This window comes from Balaenoptera musculus, chromosome 8, assembly GCF_009873245.2.
Source record: "Balaenoptera musculus isolate JJ_BM4_2016_0621 chromosome 8, mBalMus1.pri.v3, whole genome shotgun sequence".
Classification (NCBI taxonomy): domain Eukaryota; kingdom Metazoa; phylum Chordata; class Mammalia; order Artiodactyla; family Balaenopteridae; genus Balaenoptera; species Balaenoptera musculus.
In genome coordinates this window covers 105,254,842-105,275,476 of record NC_045792.1, presented here as the reverse complement: position 1 = coordinate 105,275,476, position 20,635 = coordinate 105,254,842, and the positions used below count along the sequence as shown (strand labels likewise).

The 20,635-nt window shown below is 53.8% G+C and overlaps 1 protein-coding gene and 1 long non-coding RNA gene across 4 annotated transcripts; one reads left to right on the top strand and one right to left on the bottom strand.

The window, feature by feature from the left end:
• Positions 1–309: 309 nt before the first annotated feature.
• On the bottom strand, positions 310–2,254 carry LOC118899709. Its single transcript, XR_005020979.1, has 3 exons — positions 1,944–2,254; positions 1,518–1,655; positions 310–423 (listed from the first exon to the last, which is right to left on the bottom strand). It is a non-coding gene; the product is annotated as an uncharacterized LOC118899709 (long non-coding RNA).
• A 69-nt stretch (positions 2,255–2,323) lies between these two features.
• On the top strand, positions 2,324–11,456 carry C8H11orf24 (chromosome 8 C11orf24 homolog). 3 transcript variants are annotated; one of them, XM_036862067.1, is made up of 4 exons: positions 2,324–2,475; positions 4,791–4,988; positions 9,218–9,391; positions 10,083–11,456. In XM_036862067.1, exons 3-4 carry the CDS (start codon positions 9,316–9,318, stop codon positions 11,162–11,164), a joined length of 1,158 nt encoding a protein of 385 aa, XP_036717962.1. In that variant the 5' UTR covers positions 2,324–2,475; positions 4,791–4,988; positions 9,218–9,315; the 3' UTR covers positions 11,165–11,456. The 3 variants fall into 3 exon arrangements, with proteins under 3 accessions (XP_036717962.1, XP_036717963.1, XP_036717964.1); XM_036862068.1 differs by lacking the exon at positions 2,324–2,475 and adding an exon at positions 2,567–2,651; XM_036862069.1 differs by lacking the exon at positions 2,324–2,475 and adding an exon at positions 3,656–3,674.
• Positions 11,457–20,635: the final 9,179 nt, after the last annotated feature.

Below are 20,635 nucleotides of genomic sequence, written 5' to 3'. Positions count from 1 at the left end.
AAAGGATCTTGTCTTGGGACTCCCCTGGTGGTGCAGCGGTTAAGACTCCACACTCCCAATGCGGGGGGCCAGGGTTCAATCCGTTGTCAGGGAACTGGATCCTGCATGCTGCAACTGGGAGTCCGAATGACGCAACTAAAGATCCTGCGTGCCTAAGACCCGGAGCAGCCAAATAAATAAATATTTAAAAAAAAAAAAAAAAAAGGATCTTGTCTTCACAAACCCTCCTACCTGGCCTGAGTCTCAGCAAACCTATGTCTTTGCAGAGTAAGTTCACCTACACAACCTGAAACCATGAGGTACTGGGTGGTGACAGTTTTAAATGGAGTTTCAGGTGCTCCCAGGGCTCAGAGCTGGCTAGCTGACCCTGTCTTCGCACACCCGCAGTTTTCTGTGTCTGGTTTAGTTTCTTAGCCCAGGATCCTGTTGACATAAAGAAACACACAACCTAAAAGTTGAGAATTATGTTTTATTTGGCAGATAAAACTGAGGACTTAAGCCCGGGACACAGCATCTCAGATAACTCTGAGAGGCTGCTCCGAAGACGTAGTAAGGGAAGAGCCAGGATACATTAGTAGTTTTAGCAACAAAGACCAGGGAGTCAGAACATCAAAAGATTACTGTTAATTAAAGAAAACCAGATATCTCAAGTTAAGGAATTTAGCGCTTTTCTATATATGGGAAGATGCCAAGAGTCTAGGCTTACTGAAATCATTCCTTTGATATGCACCTTAGCTATCTGGGGCCAGGATCGTGTGCTATCTCAACCCGAGCCCCCTCAGGGCACACTGTCAGGGGTGGTTGCAGAGGCAGACTGCTATATTGCAGGGGGTGGAGGGGTGGGAGGGGGTTGGGGGAAGGGGGGGTGGACCCAGTTTCTATCCTGAGTTCCCTCAGGGCTCACCACTGGAGGGCTGTAATGTGATGGCTTGATGACTACAACATCCTTTGTTTACAATAGGGCAGGCAACTTTTTTTTTTTTCCCATTGATAACCCAAGACACGTTATAAAACTGTCTGAAAATAAAGCCTTTTGGTTTATTCCCATTGAGATCGTCTTTCACAGACAGGCTTTGGTTCGGATTTGGGGGAACTTGAGAAGGTCTTACAGAGACTGGGATATGGTCACAAAACTAGTAACTTACAAAGCCTATTTCTTTTTTTTCTTTTTTTATTGATATTTTATATTGAAGTATAGTTGATTTACAATGTGCCAATCTCTGCTGTACAGGGAAGTGACTCAGTTATACATATATATACTTTTTTTTAATATTCTTTTCCATTATGGTTTATCCCAGGAGATTGGATATAGTTCCCTATGATGTACAGTAGGACCTTGTTGTTTATCCATTCTAAACGTAATAGTTTGCATCTACCAACCCCAAACTCCCAGTCCATCACCCTCCCTCCCCTCAAAGCCTATTTCTTTTTTGTTGTTTTTTAATACACGCTTTCTTTTTTTTTTAATATTTATTTATTTATTTGGCTGCGTCAGGTTGCAGTATCCGGCATCTTACTTGTGGCCTGAGGAATCCTTCGTTGCAGCGCGCCGGCTTCTCTCTAGTTGTGGCGTTCCGACTCTAGAGCCTGCCGGCTTAGTTGCCCTGCGGCATGTGGGATCTTGGTTCCCCCACCACGGACAAACCCGAGTTCCCCTGCATTGGAAGGCAGATTCTTAACCACTGGACCACCAGGGAAGTCCCCCAAAGCCTATACCTAATGAAGGTCAAGTCCCATTCGCTTTCCTCTATACTCCGTTTTGCCCCACTGTTATTCACATCTCACAATTAAGAAACATTCTGTGAGCCTCAGTTTCAGCATCTGTAAAACGGGTGCGAAGCGCGTCACAGTGCTATTGCAGAGTTAAATCACCCAACCAAGCCCAGGTCTTGGCACGAGTAAGCACTCAAAACACGCTGGCGGCCATCCCAACTATGACTTACTTCCAGAGCAGGCCCCCCCGCCCCCCGGCTGGATAAAGTCGGAGGGATGAGGGAGGGCATGTGGCAGGGTCACGCCGTCGGGGTAGGTCTGAGATCACCCAGCCCCGGTACCTCGGTCGCTACAGGGCGGTGTCCAGAGACTGTGAGACAAGCACCAGGAACCACCACTTCCGGCAGAGACCAGCCCGAAATAGCCGCTTCCAGCCGCTCTCCAGACGAAGCTGGAGCCGCTCCGCGGTGGGCGGGACCCTGGGTACAGCCACGCCCCTCGCTTTCGGCTCGCCTCCTGCAGCGCCAGGAGCCGCTGGGCGGCTCCCGGCTCCGGCCGACGCTGCCCCGCCCTCCCGGACCCGCCCCCCCCGTGACGTCACCTCCGGGGCGGTCCGGGCGGGCCCAGAGCTGGGGCGGCTGCCCTGAGCAGTCGTGGCTTGCGGTCCCGCTGCTCCGGTGCCGGACACGTCCGCACGCCGGATCGCGGGCGCTTCCCCGCCGCCCGAGGGCCTCCGGGCCGCCGCAGGCCTGCCCCGCCCGGGTAAGGGGCCCTCGCTGCTGTCCGCGGAGCTGTTGTCAGGGCTGCCTGAGCCGACTTGGGGCTGAGAGAGGGAGGTGGGGACAGGAGGAGGGGTGCATGGGGGCACGAGAGGCAGAGGAGGGGGACAAGAGAAAAGATGAATGGGGACACAGAATGCAAGCTGGTGACGATTGGAGGTGAGGAATAGGAGGAGAGGAAAGAACGGAAGGAATCAGTTGGGGGCCCAGACTCGGAAGGAGCATGGATGGGAGCCCAAGAGGCGGGAGACGGGAGGAGAGCTTAAGGGGATCCCAAACCAGAGAAGAGACCCGGGTCGCTCCAGTTTGGGAGCGGAGGAGGGGGAAGCTGGGACACTCCCGGATGGGTGGGGAGCTAAAGGGCCCTGCCCGGCCAAGGCTGGGCCCTAGGAAGTGTTACCCTCAAAGAAAGAGTTGGCCCTTTAGGCGACCCAGGCCTCCCCCAAGCCCGCTCTACCTGGGAGGGGGTTGTGCATTTACATTTACCTGCCCGCCTCCTCCAGGTGAGTCTGGGTGGCTAGTTAGTGTGTGCAATTAGCTGTTAGGCTAGTATGAGGAATCCACATCCACATGGTTTGCCATAAGACATAAATATCTACTTAGAAATCTGCCTTTAATAATGGTTTTTTTTTTTCTCCCTGGAGGAAGCATCTCTAAAATTTCAATACAGATGTTCTGCTTATACGCCAGACTTGCCTAATGGACAAAGGAATGTCAAATCTACACAGACTGCTAGCAAAAACTAGACTCTTGATCAGCATTTAGCCTGATACCAAAAATTCCAAAAACCTGGAAGGAAGCGATGTAATTAAGACGCTCTCCAGTGCTCCGAGTTCCCATCTGCCACACAGACACTTCCTTTGGACCACAGGGCAATGTCTATATACATAAAACCACAAGCCTGTGTTCCTTGGGTTCTGATACCAAAGTTCGCCATGTGACGTGTCAGGGCAGGTATCTGTGGTTTGCCCTGTATTTGTTTCCGCAATCCCTATTCCTTGGTATGTATAGTTTCTCCAGCTTGGACTAGGGACTGGGACCACATTGCCGCTGATAAATAACTTACTAGTGTGATGGAATGTGGCGGGTAACACTTGTGTTGGGCCCAGGAAAAAGGAATTAAGCAATTTGGAGAATTGTAATCCAGAAAAAGGAATTAAGCAATTTGGAGTCTGATTTCAGGTAACTTGCACGCAGCACCCTGTATATAACAAACGGTTTCATAAAAGTTAAAAGTCAAGCCAGGGTTGGGAACATAAGAAATTGGAGATGGGAGGTGTTGAGAGGTAGCACAAAGTCAAGGACCAGAGAAGGATCATGAAGTTGGCACCCAGAGCCACATTCTGAGGGTGCCTTTCTAATATAGGGTTGCCTGGCTCGTGGGGTGCTGCCCCTTCCCTGCGGAACTTGTGAGGGGCTGACCCCTGGAAACGGGAACTCCCAGCACCAGCCTAACCTCCTGTCCTTCCACCTGCCCTGCTCTCCTACTCAACACTTAGTCCTTCTTGCTTATTCCCTTCCTGCACAGCGGTCTCCTTCTGCGACCTTGATCTGCCCAGCCGCCCTGCACCAGATAATGAGCATAACTGGCCAGACCCTCATTTAAGGCTCACTAAAGCCTTTGCAGGGGAGACTGTGATTCTAAGTCTTGTTAATGCTTTGTCCATTGTGAGTCAACTTAGATTAGCACAGGTCCCCACGTGGGAATCTTGACATTTAGAATACGCTGTTGGAAAGTGGAGTCAGGACCATACCAGAGGGATGAAGTCACGGCACGAGGGCCTGTTCTTGACTCCGCACAGCGGCCAATTCCTGTCTCTGTGGGAGTGATCACCGGCCCCACTGGCTGAGGGAAGAGGCAGTGATGGCATCCAGCAGAGGTCTCCTGAGAGACCAGTGGAGTTTCCTGAGATAGCTTTAGAGAGATGCTCCATGCGCACGCTCACCTCATGTATGTAACTGTGATTGCACACACGCCTGTGTATGATTGCACGTGTACACACATGGCAGTGTGCACGCAGGTGTTGCCATGTGCACATGGATACGAGTGCGTGTGTAGCTGTGTGCGCGTGTGACTGCATGCATACGCGTGTGTACCTATGCACATATGCGTGTGTGTGATAGAGAGCAGGCCCGTGGTGGTCCTCAGGCATCACCACCTACGCATATCTGCCACTCTAGGAGGCGCTGAGTTTCTTTCATCTCCTCCTGAGTTTACACTAGAAAAATGCCTCTCTCCTCACTGGATTTTTCCCCCGTGCTTTTCCTAAGGAGCGTTTATTCTTTTTCAAACCGTAGATGCATCTTCTACCAGAGTGGAGCATCTGCCTGGATCCCACGTGTGCCACAAAGCGTGCCATGGCCTGGGAGTGCCCTTCAAAGCCGTCCTCGCCTCCTGCAGAGCCAAACGTCGCCCGACAAGCGCACAGTGTCAAGCCCTCAGCCCCCCGAGGAAGATGGCCCAGCCTGGGCACGCGCCCTGAGCAGCTGCCTCTCGTGAGTGTCCAAAGCCCTGCGGGCAGGGCCGCCTGCTCAGTGACAGGGCAGTGAGCCTGGAAAGGGCCCTGAGGGGGCTTTGCAGGGACCGGGTGGGCAAAGGAAAGACAGCGAACCTCAGAGGGCCGAGCCGTCCAGTGAGCGGGAGGCCCAGTCTGTGGCATTTCCCCGTCGGAGCTTCTGCCTTCTTGGGTGGCCCTGGTGGGGGGTCCCCAGGCAGGTATGGGAACCGTGTGGTCCTCTGTTCCTGTGAGGTTGTCTCTGGGCCTCGTGTCGTGAGACCACGATACTGTGGGAGCCCCTCGCTGCACGGGCAGGGGTGCTGCATCTCACTGATGCGGGGTGCGGAGGGGGCGCCTCGTAGCAGGAGGGGCCCTGGGAGGAGACCGACTAGAGTCTGTCCCTGGACCAGAAATGGGACGGCCCGTGTCTGTTCCAGGGTGAGGAGCTGGACGGGAAGGCGGAAACCCATTCGGGCCCTTGAATCAGTTCCTCCTGCCTCAGCTGGAGCGTCAGCTCTGAAGTGCCAGAGGCGGGGGTGGCAAACTGCGGCCTGTGCGCCACGTCCGCCCGCTGCCTGTTTTTGTAAATAAAGTTTTATCGGGACCCAGCCACACCCATCACATACCTATGGTCCATGACTGCTTTTGCAGACTTGAGTAGCTAAGACAGACCTTATGGCCCACAAAAATCTAAAATAGCTGCTATCTAGCTCTCTATAGGAAAAAGCTTCCTGACTCTGCTCCGGAGATTTGTAGTGAGGTGGCAGTGGAAGGCCTGGGGTGCATTCAGGAAGCCCCTGTCAGATCCAGGGCTCAGACTTGGGGAGCATGTTGGGCTCCGTGGTGGTGGCATTTTTAATGCATTCAGTGGACGTGACTGGCCAAAGAGAGAGTCGTTTAAATACACTTATTTACGGAGAGCCCAGCTGCATTTACTTCAGCTAATGGGGGGGGGGGTGCAGTGGGAGCTCTTTGTGCCTGAAACCTCCGTGGTTCAGTCCTTCCCCCTCATGACATTGGTCTGTTTCTTCTCTCCCCACCCCACCCCCTCTTGTTTCAGTCAGAACAAAGAATGCCTTTTGCTCTCGAGAAAACAGATGCAAATCTGTGGTTTGTAGGGCTGGGGAACCTTTTTAAACCTGTAAGACACCAGGAGCTCTTAGGGACAGTTTTGGCGGGAGAGTGCACCACGAAGCTAAACTAAAGTTAGTGACTCTCAGGAAGGGATTAGAAGCGCGGCGGAGGGGGGTGCCCAGCCTTCCAGCAGAGTTTGTGCTCCAAGGGGTTTTTCCAGTCGTGGGGCCACTTTGCAAGAGTCCCCGCTGCTCACAGGAGAAAGAAAGCCACCTCTAGATGCCCCTTTGTGCCGCACGGGGACTGCTTTGGCGTGGCTGCCGGCAGGGCTGGAAGTGCTCCTCGAGGGGGCCGGGCTGGGCCAGGAGCTGCAGGTATTTCACGTGTCCGGCGAGGGTGGGCGCACAGCGGGGAGGCCGGGGGGTCAGACTTTGAAGGCTGCCTCGCCATGTTAAGGAGCTTAGGAGTTATCCTGGGAGAGCAGGGGGTTTAAGCATTGGAGGCAGGGTCAGCTTTGTGGGTTACAAAGATCTTTCTGGCAGCTGTGGCACGGCAGATGGAGCAGGCCCAGGATGGGGACGCTTGAAGGTGACCCTTGGGGCTGCTGGGAAGCCAGTGAGCCTGCCCCGCTCAGCGGGAGGGCAGCCGGGCCGCAGGGCCGTGGAGAGCAGCACTTAGCATCCGTGCCAGGGCGAGGAGTCCGTCGGGACGTTTCGTTCGGAGTGACCTGAAGGCTCCCTTCCAAGACGTTCTGTGGAACTCAGGAGCTTCGCCACGAGGGCCAGGGGAAGGGCCGAGGGCCTGGGGCATCTTCAGGCGGCACTGATTGTGGAGGCACCCCCAGGAGTCGCCTGCCCTCAGACTCCCAGCAGTCTGTGCTCTGCTTGCCCTGTGCCCACGTCGAGTTTTAGTCTCGGGACTAGCCCTCGTTGCACGTGACTGGGCTGTTGTCCAAGGGGACCTGGGCCTCGCAGGCGGCCACGTGGGACTCCGGCAGTTGGGCGGGGCTGAGAACAGGATCAGGGCGCACCCAGGACCGGCAGGGCATGAAGTGATGGGGCACTTGCGGCCACCTGCCCCCTCGGTTCCCGTGTGGTGAGGGACCTGAGCCTGCCAGCACGTGGGGGAGACCTGGGGTGAGCGTGGGGAGACCCCCACTGTGCTCTCGGGAGGCCAGTCCTGGCTGCCCGCAGTCCGCATCCTGGTGAGGCTCAGCTGCGGTGGCGTCTCTGTAAGTTTCTGCAGTTGCACCGTAACCCTCGGCGACCAGGGCTTCTGCGACCAGGTCCACTCAGCCCACCCTCTGTCCCCTGCTGTGGAACCCCCTTACTGAGTCTCTCAGCCTCCTCAGGCCTTGCCCCCTATCGCCTGCATTGCCACCCCAGCTGCCCCTTGCCGGAACACCTCGCTTGTCACACCCCTGCCTCGGGCCTGCACGGGCTCGCCTCCCCCCACACCAAAATCCAGACTGCCCCGTGGTGGCCTCTCTCTCTCTCGTTTAAGCCCAGGTCTCACTGCACTGTCCCCGGGCCTCTGGCCCTGCTGTCGTCACCTGCTGCTCCTCCCACTTGCCCCCCCACCCCTTTCCCACCAGGTGGATCCCAACCGTCTTTCAGAACGTGGCCCAGGTGTTACTAGCCAGGTAACCTTCCCTGGCCCCCGCCCCCACTCCCCACCAGCTGAATTCCGTGCCTCCTAGGGCCCTGCAGCACCCTGTCCTCTCCCACCCACCTCTGGGGCCTCTGCACAGAGGACCAGCCTCCACCTTACCCTTCGCAGCCTCCCAGGTGCCATCTCCTCCCTGTTTCCCGACACTCAGTCCCTCTACGCTGGCACCAGCCTGCACTGACCTCTTTTCTGTGTCTCCCATTGGAGGCAGGCTCCCTGGAGGAGGGAGCTGTGTGGCTTTCATCTTTCTGTGCTGAGTGCACCGCCTGGCACATGAGCAGGCACTCGGGGAGTACTGGACGAAGGGATGGGTGATGGGCGGTGGATGGGTGAATGGATGGGTGGATGGGTGATGGGTGGATGGATGAATGGATGGGTGGATGGGTGATGGGCGGTGGATGGGTGATGGGTGGATGAATGGATGGATGGATGGGTGGGTGATGGGTGGATGGATGAATGGATGGATGGGTGGGTGATGGGTGGATGGATGAATGGATGGGTGGATGGGTGATGGGCGGTGGATGGGTGATGGGCGGTGGATGGGTGGATGAATGGATGGATGGATGGGTGGGTGATGGGTGGATGGATGGATGGATGGATGGGTGGGTGATGGGTGGATGGATGGATGGATGGGTGGGTGATGGGTGGATGGATGGATGGGTGGGTGATGGGTGAATGGATGGATGGATGGATGGGTGGGTGATGGGTGGATGGATGGATGGGTGGGTGATGGGTGGATGGATGAATGGATGAGTGATGGGTGGATGGGTGATGGGCAGTGGATGGGTGATGGGTGGTGGATGGGTGGATGGATGGATGGGTGGGTGATGGGTGGATGGATGGGTGGGTGATGGGTGGATGGGTGATGGGCGGTGGATGGGTGATGGGTGGTGGATGGGTGGATGGATGGATGGGTGGGTGATGGGTGGATGGATGGATGGGTGATGGGAGGATGGGTGATGGGTAATGGATGGATGGATGAATGAATGAATGGATGGGTGATGGGTGATGGATGGGTGCATGGATGGATGGGTGGGTGATGGGTGGATGGGTAATGGGTGACGACTGCCTCGCTAAGTGGACTCCCTCCATGTGGTCAGCTGTCACGGGTGCAGAGAAGTGCTCTGGGCCTGCTTTGGGTCCTGCAGGCCACAAGAGAAGTTGAGGAAGAAGACTTGGATGATCTTGATGATTGGAAGTCTTGGCCCCTCTCTTGCTGCTCTTTCATACTCTGAACTCTGAGTGGGATAGTAAGACACATAGTGAGATTGGGTTAAGAAGTGCTATAAACCCGTCAGAGCAGGCACTGGGCAGATCCCTGAACACATGGCTGAGACATGTTATGCTCTTCCTGAATGCCAGGCCCCAGGGGAAGCATTTGGCTGGGTTTGCACCCTGGGACCTGTCGGAGCCCTCCACAGCCGGTGCATTGCCAGGCCTGTGCCCCGTGCGTTACTGACCAAATGCCTTCCTTCTTGACCGTAGATTCCTCAGCCAAGCATCAGGGAACTGTTAACAGCCTGAGGAACGGCAGGCTGGGAGCCTCGGGCACCGCCCAGCCTTGCTCCCAGCTCACCTGCAAGATGTGGACAGCCCTCGTGCTCATTTGGGTTTCCTCCTGGTCCTTATCTGAAAGCCACCTGACAATCCAGCATCCAGGTAAGTGAGAAAGCCGTGTGACTGCTGGACGGGCCTGCAGGGGCCCCGGAGCTCCCAGGTGCTGGGCTGCGAAGGCTTGTTGGGCCAACATGGGACCCGGCCTCTGAGCCTTGAGAGGGTTACTTACTTGGCCTTGCAAAATTTCATTCCTTCCATAAACCTCGTCTTTATTGGGGAGTTTGTCAATCCATACATCACATATTTAGTTGCGCTTCTCCTCTGTGCCAGGCACTATTCATCTCCAGGAATCCTGCTTTGAATCCTATCATAAAGCCAAGAATTCTTGCATGGTGTGAATATCTGGGCAACGGTTTATCTGCTGTGTAAACCTGGGTGTGTGTTGGATAGGTTTTTTTAATGGCGAATCACACCTGTAATGCGAGATTATGATATTTTGGGAATTGGATCAAAAAATGAAGCTCTAAAGCCTTCCATGGGCTTGGGGTTCAGAGAGCACAAAGGAGATTTTAACTCAAAGTGCCGAGCGCCTCTGTGATGGGCTGCGGGCCAGATGTGTGCAGGGAGGGGATGAGAGGGAAACGTGTTTGCCGGGCTAAGAAGCAAGGCACCACACATCCGCCCCGGCCAGCCCCATGGGCCGGAAATTAAGACAGTCTCTGAATAATCCACCTGCACAGGGTTGAAGGTGATCGTATCTTTTCCTCTCTTTTCTGACTCTAACGGTACTCAGTCCTCAACAAGACGCTGGAGAATTCAGAACAAAACTCATCCGTGGAAGCCATTGCAAGACTCTTGAATGAAACGTCTGAAAGAATGACCTCGGTGACACCTTCTCCCGCCACGTTGACCAGAGGGACTTGGGGAGGCGACCCCACCTCTCCTGCGGTCACAGCAGGGACAACGCACAGGACAGAGGCAGGCGCGTCAGCGACGGCAAAAGGGACCCCTAACAGAGCCACCTCCGGGGTGTCCACGCCGCCCATCCCGGCATCTGCCTGGCGGACCCCGTCCTCACTCCACACGCGGGCCCCTGGCAGCGGCACATTGTCTGGGCCAGCGACGCGCACGACACCCACGCCGGCCACGGGTGCTCCCACAGCTGCTGCGGCCCTGGCAAGTGTAAGCGGCCCCTTGGGCTCGCACGGTCATCCCAGGCACACCCCCGGCCACGCCATAGCCAGCCCCACGGTGCCCCTGAGTCCCCAAGCACTTAACGCGTCCACACGGGGCCCCACGGTCAAGGCGCCGACACCCCTGACTGTGGCTGACGCGGCAAGTAGGCCTGCGCCCACCCTCCTCAGCACAACCCCAGAACCCGGCTCCCCTACCTCGGCTTCCGCGTCCATGACAGTGGGGACCACGACCAAGGCCCCCCAGCCGGCTGCCAGCACAGCGCCAGCGCCTGCCCCTCACGCCAGCCCGGCCCCCCCGACATGGCCCAGCCCCGTCACATCCACGCCGTGGGCCGCGGGGCCGGGCACCACTCAGACGCCGGAGCAGGGCAAGCCTGAAGCCACGCCCGGTACTGCTTCCGTGGGGCCGACCCCTGGGAGCTCAGGGGACTCCAAGGTGCCAGCCACAGACGCGTGCCAGCTCAGCAGCCAAGGCCGGTACCTGGTGGTCTCCAGCGAGCCCCTGGCCCAGTCGCCAGTGAACAGAAGTTTCCTCCTGGCGGTGCTCTTGCTGGGGGTCGCCCTCTTCATCACAGTCCTGGTTCTGTTTGCCCTGCAGGCCTACGAGAGCTACAGGAAGAAGGGCTACACGCAGGTGGATTATCTCATCAACGGCATGTACGCCGACACGGAGATGTGAGGAGAGGGCGCGCGGCCGGGCCTGGGGCTGGGCCCTTCCCCTCCTTCCATGTTGCCTCTGAGGCCAAACCAAGTGCTTCCAGATTCTTTTGGTGCAATTTAGGAGACATGCCAGTTGCTTAAACACATTTAATCGCTGTCTGATTAATTCCACGATCACTAAAGAGTTGCTGCTTTTTTCATATTTATTTTTGTAATGATCACGAGCAGACAGTGATTCTGCCTTGGGGTGGGGTGGGCAGCCCCGGGGTGGGTCCCAACCTGAATTAAAGCAATGACCCTTTCCGCTCAGACCCTGTCTCCCCGTTTGTGTGGGCTGCGTCCTGCCCCCCATGGCGGCCGGGGAGCCTTTTCGAGATGCATGTGACGGGGTGTGTTCTTGTAAACGTTGAAAGTAACGCGAGGCCCTGGCCATCTGCTGTGTCTGTGCCGCTCTCCTGGGCTTCGCTCTTAGGCCCAAACCTGCCCCAACCTGGGCGGGAGGAACCCCAGCCTTTGAGGGTCTCTGGCACCACATGGAGATGGAGCCCCTTCCTCTAATCCTCCTTTTCCAGGACTGAGGTGGCGGATGCACGGAGCCTGGTTTGGGCACGAGAGCCGAATGCAGCATGTAAACCACACCTGAGCTACACAACATGGCCAGGCCGGCGGGACCTGCCCAGACCAGGCTCTCGGTGACCCTGCACAGCTCATGGTGTGCCCTGGCCGAGTGGAAACCCAATAAGCTGGTGCCGTGGGACAGTCATTACGAGCACCTCGCTCCAGGTCACCCCGGAACCCAGGGGAGCGCCAGGCCCGAGCGAGCCCAGGGCCCTCTCCTCAGCAGCACGATTGCCCCGGGGCCAGGCCTCATGTCCCCAACAGCCCTCAGAGCCCACACTGTGCTTGTCCTGTGTCACACGCTGTCCTTGTGCTTCATGCACGAAACTCATTCAGCCCTCAGCCCCACCCCAGGAGATCAGGGCTCTGATCCCCATTTTAAAGGCGGGGCCACTGAGGCACAGAGGAGACCTAAGTCACCCACTGAGGGCCAGAGTCGGGGTTAAACCAGTTCCAGGGTCCAGCTCTTTCCTTAACGATTTTGTTTTACAGCCGCCGCGGCTGCACCTGGCTTTCTAGCTTCTCTGCTTACCGGCCCGAGGGAGCAAGAGAGCTGGCGGGCAGCACGTGAGGCTGCGTTCCCAGGCCAGCTCTGCAGCCACCAGCTGTGTGACCCGGAGTGGAGTGTTGTGGACTCAGCTGCTCCACCTGGGCACCGGGGAGACAGTCTGTCTGTCATGGCCCCCAGGGGCGTGCTGCCTGGAGCGATTCCAGGTGGGGAGTTGACTCTTGCTTTCTCAACTACTCTGAACCCTGAGGAGGAGACCATTCTACCTGGAGACTCCAGTTTCCCCATCACAGAGTCTCCTGAGCCAGGCCTGCGTGTCCACTTCCTCTTATCTAAATTCTGCCTCCTCCAAAAAGGATTTCAAATGGCGCATAATAAGAGACAACGATAGTGAACTCCCAAACCATTTGAAATAACTTAAGAGCCAAGGGTGGAGAAATATACAGAGTAGGGAGGAGGGATGGGAACGGTCCTCACCCGTTTTCTGGCTGCATCCCGGGTTTCCCCAGCCCATCTTTTCTCACTGGTTGGTCCAGAGGGCCCAGCAGATCCCTTTCCCTCCCCAACAGCTACGCTGTGTGTCCTGACAGCTAGGCTCCAACCAGCCTATGCACCTGTGTTTCTCCCTGCCCTAGCGGACCCATCGTACACCTGCGCCCATCTGCTGTGTGGTCACAGGTGCTGGCGCTGACTGGCTGAGAAAGTGTCAACCTCACTGATCTGAGCTCCAGGCCAGCCTGCAGCTCTGTCCTTGAGTCTGAGAGGCCACCTGCTGCCCGGATGAGGCAGCTCTGCACAGTGTGGAGAATCGGGGGGATTTAGGGGGCGCCCTTTCCTCTGCCGGCATCACCTCGGCCGCCTGTCAAGGGCAGGCTCCACACCCTGGCTGGTGGGGTCTCACTCGACAGAGACAGAGCCTTAGACCCACGTGAGCCGTGGAACACTGGGTGCCTTGTTCCTCTCCAGGGGTGTAGGACAAGGGGCAACCCACAGGGCTGGCTTTCATCCTTAGCTTGTGACCAGGGGCCTCTGCCTGGCACTCCTACCTCCAAGGAATGGGGGCGTGGAGTGTCACAGGGCCTGCCTGTCCCTCTGCCCCAGCCAGGACTCCAAGTCCTTTCCTCCCAAGAATCGGTTGTGCTCTCACACCCCTCCCTCCTTAGGGGTCCTATTCCCAACCATCCACAGTCATTTTGGCTCCCAGGGTGGGCCACAAATTCGTAACACGCAAGGCCAAGCTCAGCATCAACCCTCAGGGTTCTTCCTAAAACCAATGGCATCACTGCTTACCTGAGCTGGAGACCTGGGCTTCATCCTTGAGTCCGACTGACCATCCTAAGTATTCCTGTGCGTGGGCCTCTCCCCGGCCAGAGTCCTTCCTGCTGTCCTGCCTGGGGCCCCTCCAGCACCTGCCAGCTCCGACCCAGCTGTCTTCCACCCTGCGGCCAGGGCCCCCTCAAAATACAAACTTGACCACACCTTTCCCTGCCAACAGCCCTTCCCGGGATAAAGGCCAAGCTGCCACGCCAGGCATTCCAGGCAAACCTTCCAGTCTGTTCTGGCTGAGCGGAGCCTGAGGGAAGGAGCCAGCCTCAAGAAAGCTCAGAGGAGATGGAGAGCACGGAGGGCCCCTCCATGCAGGCCTGTCCAGATCTAGAAGGGCTCGACTTCCCTGGCGGTCCAGTGGTTAAGGCTCCGTGCTTCCAAGGCAGGGGGCCCGGGTTCGATCCTGGTTGGGGAACTAAGATCCCACATGCCACGCAGTGTGGCCAAAAAATTAAAAATAAAATAAAATAAACCAGTCTAGGGGAGCTGCACGTCTGAGCTCCAGGCCATCCCCTGCCTTGGAAGCCGCCAGCCTGCAGGGCCCAGTGGGGAAAGTCCCATTCAGACTCCGCTCATCAGGCCCATCCCACACTAGCTGTTTGCCAGCCAGCTGGGGATTCGGACACGAAGCTGTCCCCCAGCCCCTCCGCAGCTCGCCACGTGGTGTGCGAGAGTGAGGAGCAATGAGGAAGGAAAGAGGAGGCACACGGGGGCACCTGACCCACCTGGGATGCTGGGGGGTGGGGTGGCCCCTGGCAGGGGGGCCTCAGAGCCTCTTTCCCCTGGCTCTTTGCTCCAGCGACAGAGGCTGTGGCTGGTTCCGTGCGCAGAGCAACACCGGCACGTGGGAAGAGCAGCGTCCCTGTTCAACGGATGAGAGACCGAGGGGAAGGTGCCAGAAGGTCAAGGTCAAGTGAGCCAGATTCGGGGTTTGGTTCCAGTAGGGGCTTTCTTCCCTTCACAGTGAGGAAACCGAGGCACGGGAAAGCCAAGTCACTTGCCCAAGGTCACCCTTCCAGCACGTGGCAAGACAGGATTCACTCTTGGTCGGTCCGTCTGTCTGTAGCCAAGTATTGGCTACCTCGCAGAGGCTGTTTCCTCTTGGGGCAGCCCCGCGTCCTCAGGCCAGCGAAGTCCACGGGCTCCCCCTGGCGGCCGAGGCTCCCTCCTTCACCCTGGGTGCTGGCCCTGGCTGGAGACACTGGGTCCCCCTCCAGCCCACTGCACCCACACCACCCACGCCCCAGCTTTGCCCGGGGTGGGGGGATTCCCTCCAGCCCGGCTCTCCTGGCATCGGGGCGCCTTCCTGGTCCCCCCACCCTGGAAGAACTAGCCCACTCACTGCTCCTAGACCGGGTCTCTTCCACGGTGGCACGGAATGTTCTCGGTGGAATTGTTATTTGTGCCTGTAACTATCTCCCCACCGGAGGAAGCCAGGAGTCCAGGGAGCGCGCAGCCCCAGAACCCCACCAGCTGGGTTGCTTGGGGCAAGCACATTCACACTCGGACACGACTTTTATTCCTACAACTCTGCTTTAAAAGAAGGGGACCAAGGTTTATCCAGCACGGGGACTGATGATAGCTAATATTTTTTGAGCACTTGCTATGTCTTGGCTTGATTGCCTTATAGCTCTCATCTCATTTAATGATGTCAGACCCCGGCCTTCCTGCTCCCCCATCCCACCCATAGCTCATCCCACCCACAGAAGCCAGATCACCATGCTCTCCTGCCTAGATCCCTCCACTGGCTTCTCACTGCGATTCGGAAAAAAATCCAAACAGGGCAACTGAGAACACATGTGGCCAGTGGGAGGCATTCATGCAAAGTCAGGGAAATGGGGGTTCCAGGTAGAGAGACCGTGAACACAGAGCCCCAGGACTGGGAACAGAGGGGCGATGGGGAGAGGGGAAGGGACAGGTTGGAGTCAAGGCCAGGGTGAGGAGGTAGGGGCCCGGGGGGGGTTTGGGCAAAGGAATAACATCATCTGATTTGGGCGTTAAATATTACTGTGCTGGGAATTCCCTGGCGGTCCAGGGGTTAGGACACGGGGCTTTCACTGCCAGCCTGGGTTCATTCCCTGGTAGGGGAACTACGTGGCCAAAAAAAAAATGTACTTTGTCGAGTGGAGTATTTACAGACGACGTGATGTGCTGTCTGGGGTGCAGGAGGGGAGCGTGGTGGGTGTGTGGAGGGAAGACACATCATCGTGTTTCTGAATATGGAAGATGCATGTAAGTTCATCGCCGGTCATCCTACCCCCTCTGTGTTTATGTATGTCCGGCAGTTTCCATAATAAAATGTTAGAAGAAGGGAAAGGAGGACAGTAGAGTTTGATTTAACTCTCTTAAGTGAAAGATCGCTCTGGCTGCAACCTGTGGAAGGAGTGGTAGACTGGGGGCAGCGTGTATGGGAGGCTGGGAAGCTGCTCCGCTGCCCGGGGGAGTGATGAGACGGCCTGGACCAGGGTGTGCTCACAGATGGAGAGAAGCCCACGAACTTGGGGACAGGTTTTGGAAGCTGAGTCAGCAGGACTGCCACTGTTTCTTTACACACATCCCACACACACAAAGCAGAAGCTGGGATGACCCCTGTGTTTTTGGCTTGATGACCTGGGATGCTGGTGATGTCATTTCCTGGGAGGTGGGGAGCAGTGAACTGTGGCTCTTTTTTTTTTTTTAAATGATGTTTAATTAATTAATTAATTAATATTTATTTATTTATTTATGGCTGCATTGGGTCTTCGTTTCTGTGTGAGGGCTTTCTCTAGTTATGGCAAGCGGGGGCCACTCTTCATCGCGGTGCGCGGGCCTCTCACTATCACGGCCTCTCTTGTTGCGGAGCACAAGCTCCAGACGCGCAGGCTCAGTAGTTGTGGCTCACGGGCCTAGTTGCTCCGCGGCATGTGGGATCCTCCCAGACCAGGGCTCGAACCCACGTCCCCTGCACCGGCAGGCAGACTCTCAACCACTGCGCCACCAGGGAAGCCCGAACCGTGGCTCTTTACACGTTAATTCATTTCATCCTGACTACGACCCTGTGACCCTGTGAGATAGCACTCTCCTGGTCATTCCCCACCCCCCCATCACAGAGGGTACGCTGAGGCCTGGCGGATTAGTGATCCTGCCCCACTTCACACAGCCGTCAGGGGCAGATCCCGATTCACACCCAGGGATGCCACCCCGGCTTCCACACTCTTACACGAGGCTCCCCTGCCTCCTGATGGGGGGATGTGGGAGGACTTGGGGGTAGGAATGGGCAGGAAATCAAGAGTTCTTCTATGGATGTCCTGAGGCTGAGATGTCTGTTAGGTGTCAGGAGGACATAGGATATGAATCTGAAGTTCAGGAAGGTCCCCAAGGAGAGAAAAATCAGGAGCCATCAGCGCAGAGACGGCCAGGGGCAGGAGGGGAGGAGGAGACGGAGGAGACCAACCCGGCCCCACGGAGGAGGAGAGAGAAAGCGCGGCTTCTTCCGCCAAGAGAGTCTGAGAAAAGAGACTGTTTCGAGAAGGAGTGGACAACCCTGTCAGCCAGGCAAGAAAGGGACAAAGGAGTGGTGGCCACTTGTCCCAGGACGTCCCAGGTAGCCTCATGAGGGCGACTTCAGCCGAGTCCAGTGGAGGAGGGTGGAGGAAGGCAGGCAGGTGAGCAAGTGGGCAGTGACCATGGCAACCATCACGAGAGGTTGGGGACCGGCGTAGGGCCAGGCAATTGGTGGAGGTGGAGGGGGGACCAGGAAGGATTCTTTTTTTTTTTTTAATTCCATGATTTTTTTTAACGTTTATTTATTTATTTATTTATTTTCTTATTAGTCATCCATTTTATACACATCAGTGTATACATGTCAATCCCAATCTCCCAATTCATCATACCACCACACCCGACCCCCCACCGCTTTCCCCCCTTGGTGTCCAGACGTCTGTTCTCTACATCTGTGTCTCAATTTCTGCTCTGCAAACCGGTTCATCTGTACCATTTTATAGGTTCCACATATATGCATTAATATACGATATTTGTTTTTCTCTTTCTGACTTACTTCACTCTGTATGACAGTCTCTAGATGCATCCATGTCTCTACAAATGACCCAATTTCATTCCTTTTTATGGATGAATAATATTCAATTGTATATATGTATCACAACTTCTTTATCCATTCGTCTGTTGATGGGCATTTAGGTTGCTTCCATGACTTGGCTATTGTAAATAGTGCTGCAATGAACATTGTGTCTTTTTGAATTATGGTTTTCTCTGGGTATATGCCCAGTAGTGGGTTTGCTGGGTCATATAGTAATACTATTTTTAGTTCCTTAAGGAACCTCCATACTGTTCTCCATAGGGGCTATATCAATTTACATTCCCACCAACAGTGCAAGAGGGTTCCCTTTTCTCCACACCCTCTCCAGCATTAGTTGTTTGTAGATTTTCTGATGATGCCCATTCTAACAGGAGTGAGGTGATACCTAACTGTAGTTTTGATTTGCATTTCTCTAATAATTAGTGATGTTGAGCAGCTTTTCATGTGCTTCTCGGACATCTGTATGTCTTCTATGGAGAAATGTCTATTTAGGTCTTCTGTCCATTTTTGGATTGGGTTGTTTGTTTTCTTAGTATTGAGCTGCATGAGCTGTTTATATATTTTGGAGATTAATCCTTTGTCCAATGATTCATTTGCAAATATTTTCTCCCATTCTGAGAGTTGTCTTTTCATCTTGTTTATGGTTTCCTTTGCTGTACAAAAGCTTTGAAGTTTCATTAGGTCCCATTTGTTTTTTTTGTTGTTGTTATTTCCATTACTCTAGGAGGTGGATCAAAGAAGATCTTGCTGTGATTTATGTCAAAGAGTGTTCTTCCTATGTTTTCCTCTAAGAGTTTTATAGTGTCTGGTCTTACATTTAGGTCTCTAATGCATTTTGAGTTTATTTTTGTGTATGGTGTTAGGGAGTGTTCTAATTTCATTCTTCTACATGTAGTTGTCCAGTTTTCCCAGCACCACTTATTGAAGAGACTGTCTTTCCTCCATTGTATATCCTTGCCTCCTTTGTCATAGATTAGTTGACCATAGGTGCGTGAGTTTACCTATGGGCTTTCTATCCTGTTTCATTGCTCTATATTTCTGTTTTTGTGCCAGTATCATATTGTCTTGATTACTGTAGCTTTGTAGTATAGTCTGAAGTCAGGGAGTCTGATTCCCCCAGCTCCATTTTTTTCCCTCGGGACCACTTTGGCTATTCGGGGTCTTCTGTGTCTCCATACAAATTTTAAGATTTTTTGTTCTAGTTCTGTAAAAAAAATGCCATTGGTAATTTGATAGGGATTGCATTGAATCTGTAGATTGCTTTGGGTAGTAGAGTCATTTTCACAATATTGATTCTTCCAATCCAAGAACATGGTATATCTCTCCATCTGTTGGTATCATCTTTAATTTCTTTCATCAGTGTCATAGTTTTCTGTATACAGGTCTTTTGTCTCCCTAGGTAGGTTTATTCTTAGGTATTTTATTCTTTTTGTTGCAATGGTAAATGGGAGTGTTTCCTTAATTTCTCTTTCAGATTTTTCATCATTAGTGTATAGGAATGCAAGAGATTTCTGTGCATTAATTTTGTATCCTGCAACTTTACCAAATTCATTGATTAGCTCTAATAGTTTTCTGGTGGCATCTTTAGGATTCTCTATGTATAGCATCATGTCATCTGCAAACAGTGACAGTTTTACTTCTTCTTTTCCAATTTGTATTCCTTTTATTTCTTTTTCTTCTCTGATTGCTGTAGCTAGGACTTCCAAAACTATGTTGAATAATAGTGGTGAGAGTGGACATCCTTGTCTTTTTCCTGATCTTAGAGGAAATGCTTTCAGTTTTTCACCATTGAGAATGATGTTTGCTGTGGGTTTGTCATATATGACCTTTATTATGTTGCGGTAGGTTCCCTCTATGCCCACTTTCTGGAGAGTTTTTATCATAAATGGGTGTTGAATTTTGTCAAAAACTTTTTCTGCATCTATTGAGATGATCATATGGTTTTTATTCTTCAATTTGTTAATATGGCGTATCACATTGATTGATTTGCATATATTGAAGAATCCTTGCATCTCTGGGATAAATCCCACTTGATCATGGTGTATGTTCCTTTTAATGTGTTGTTGGATTCTGTTTGCTAGTATTTTTTTTTTTTAATTTTATTTATTTATTTATTTATGGCTGTGTTGGGTCTTCATTTCTGTGCGAGGGCTTTCTCTAGTTGCGGCAAGTGGGGGCCACTCTTCATCGCGGTGCGTGGGCCTCTCACTATCGCGGCCTCTCTCGCTGCGGAGCACAGGCTCCAGACGCGCAGGCTCAGTAGTTGTGGCTCACGGGCCCAGTTGCTCCGCGGCATGTGGGATCTTCCCAGACCAGGGCTCGAACCCGTGTCCCCTGCATTGGCGGGCAGATTCTCAACCATTGCGCCACCAGGGAAGCCCTGTTTGCTAGTATTTTGTTGAGGATTTTTGCATCTATATTCATCAGTGATATTGGTCTGTAATATTCTTTTTTTGTAGTATCTTTGTCTGGTTTTGGTATCAGGTTGATGGTGGCCTCATAGAATGAGTTTGGGAGTTTTCCTTCCTCTGCAATTTTTTGGAAGAGTTTGAGAAGGATGGGTGTTAGCTGTTCTCTAAATGTTTGATAATTCACCTGTGAAGCCATCTGGTCCTGGACTTTTGTTTGTTGGAAGATTTTGAATCACAGTTTCAATTTCATTACTTGTGATTGGTCTGTTCATATTTTCTGTTTCTTCCTGGTTCAGCCTTGTAAGGTTATACCTTTCTAAGAATTTGTCCATTTCTTCCAGGTTGTCCATTTTATTGGCATAGAGTTGCTTGTAGTAGTCTCTTAGGATGCTTTGTATTTCTGCGGTGTCTGTTGTAACTTCTCCTTTTTCATTTCTACTTTTATTGATTTGAGTCCTCTCCCTCTTTTTCTTAATGAGTCTGGCTAATGCTTTATCAATTTTATTAATCTTCTCAAAGAACCAGCTTTTAGTTTTATTGATCTTTGCTATT

Bases quoted from the DNA above. Each gene is read 5' to 3' on its own strand.
- C8H11orf24 (XM_036862067.1), top strand. From the start codon at position 9,316: ATGTGGACAGCCCTCGTGCTCATTTGGGTTTCCTCCTGGTCCTTATCT. The intron at 9,392-10,082 runs GTAAGTGAGAAA...AACGGTACTCAG, and splicing joins CCTGACAATCCAGCATCCAG to TCCTCAACAAGACGCTGGAG.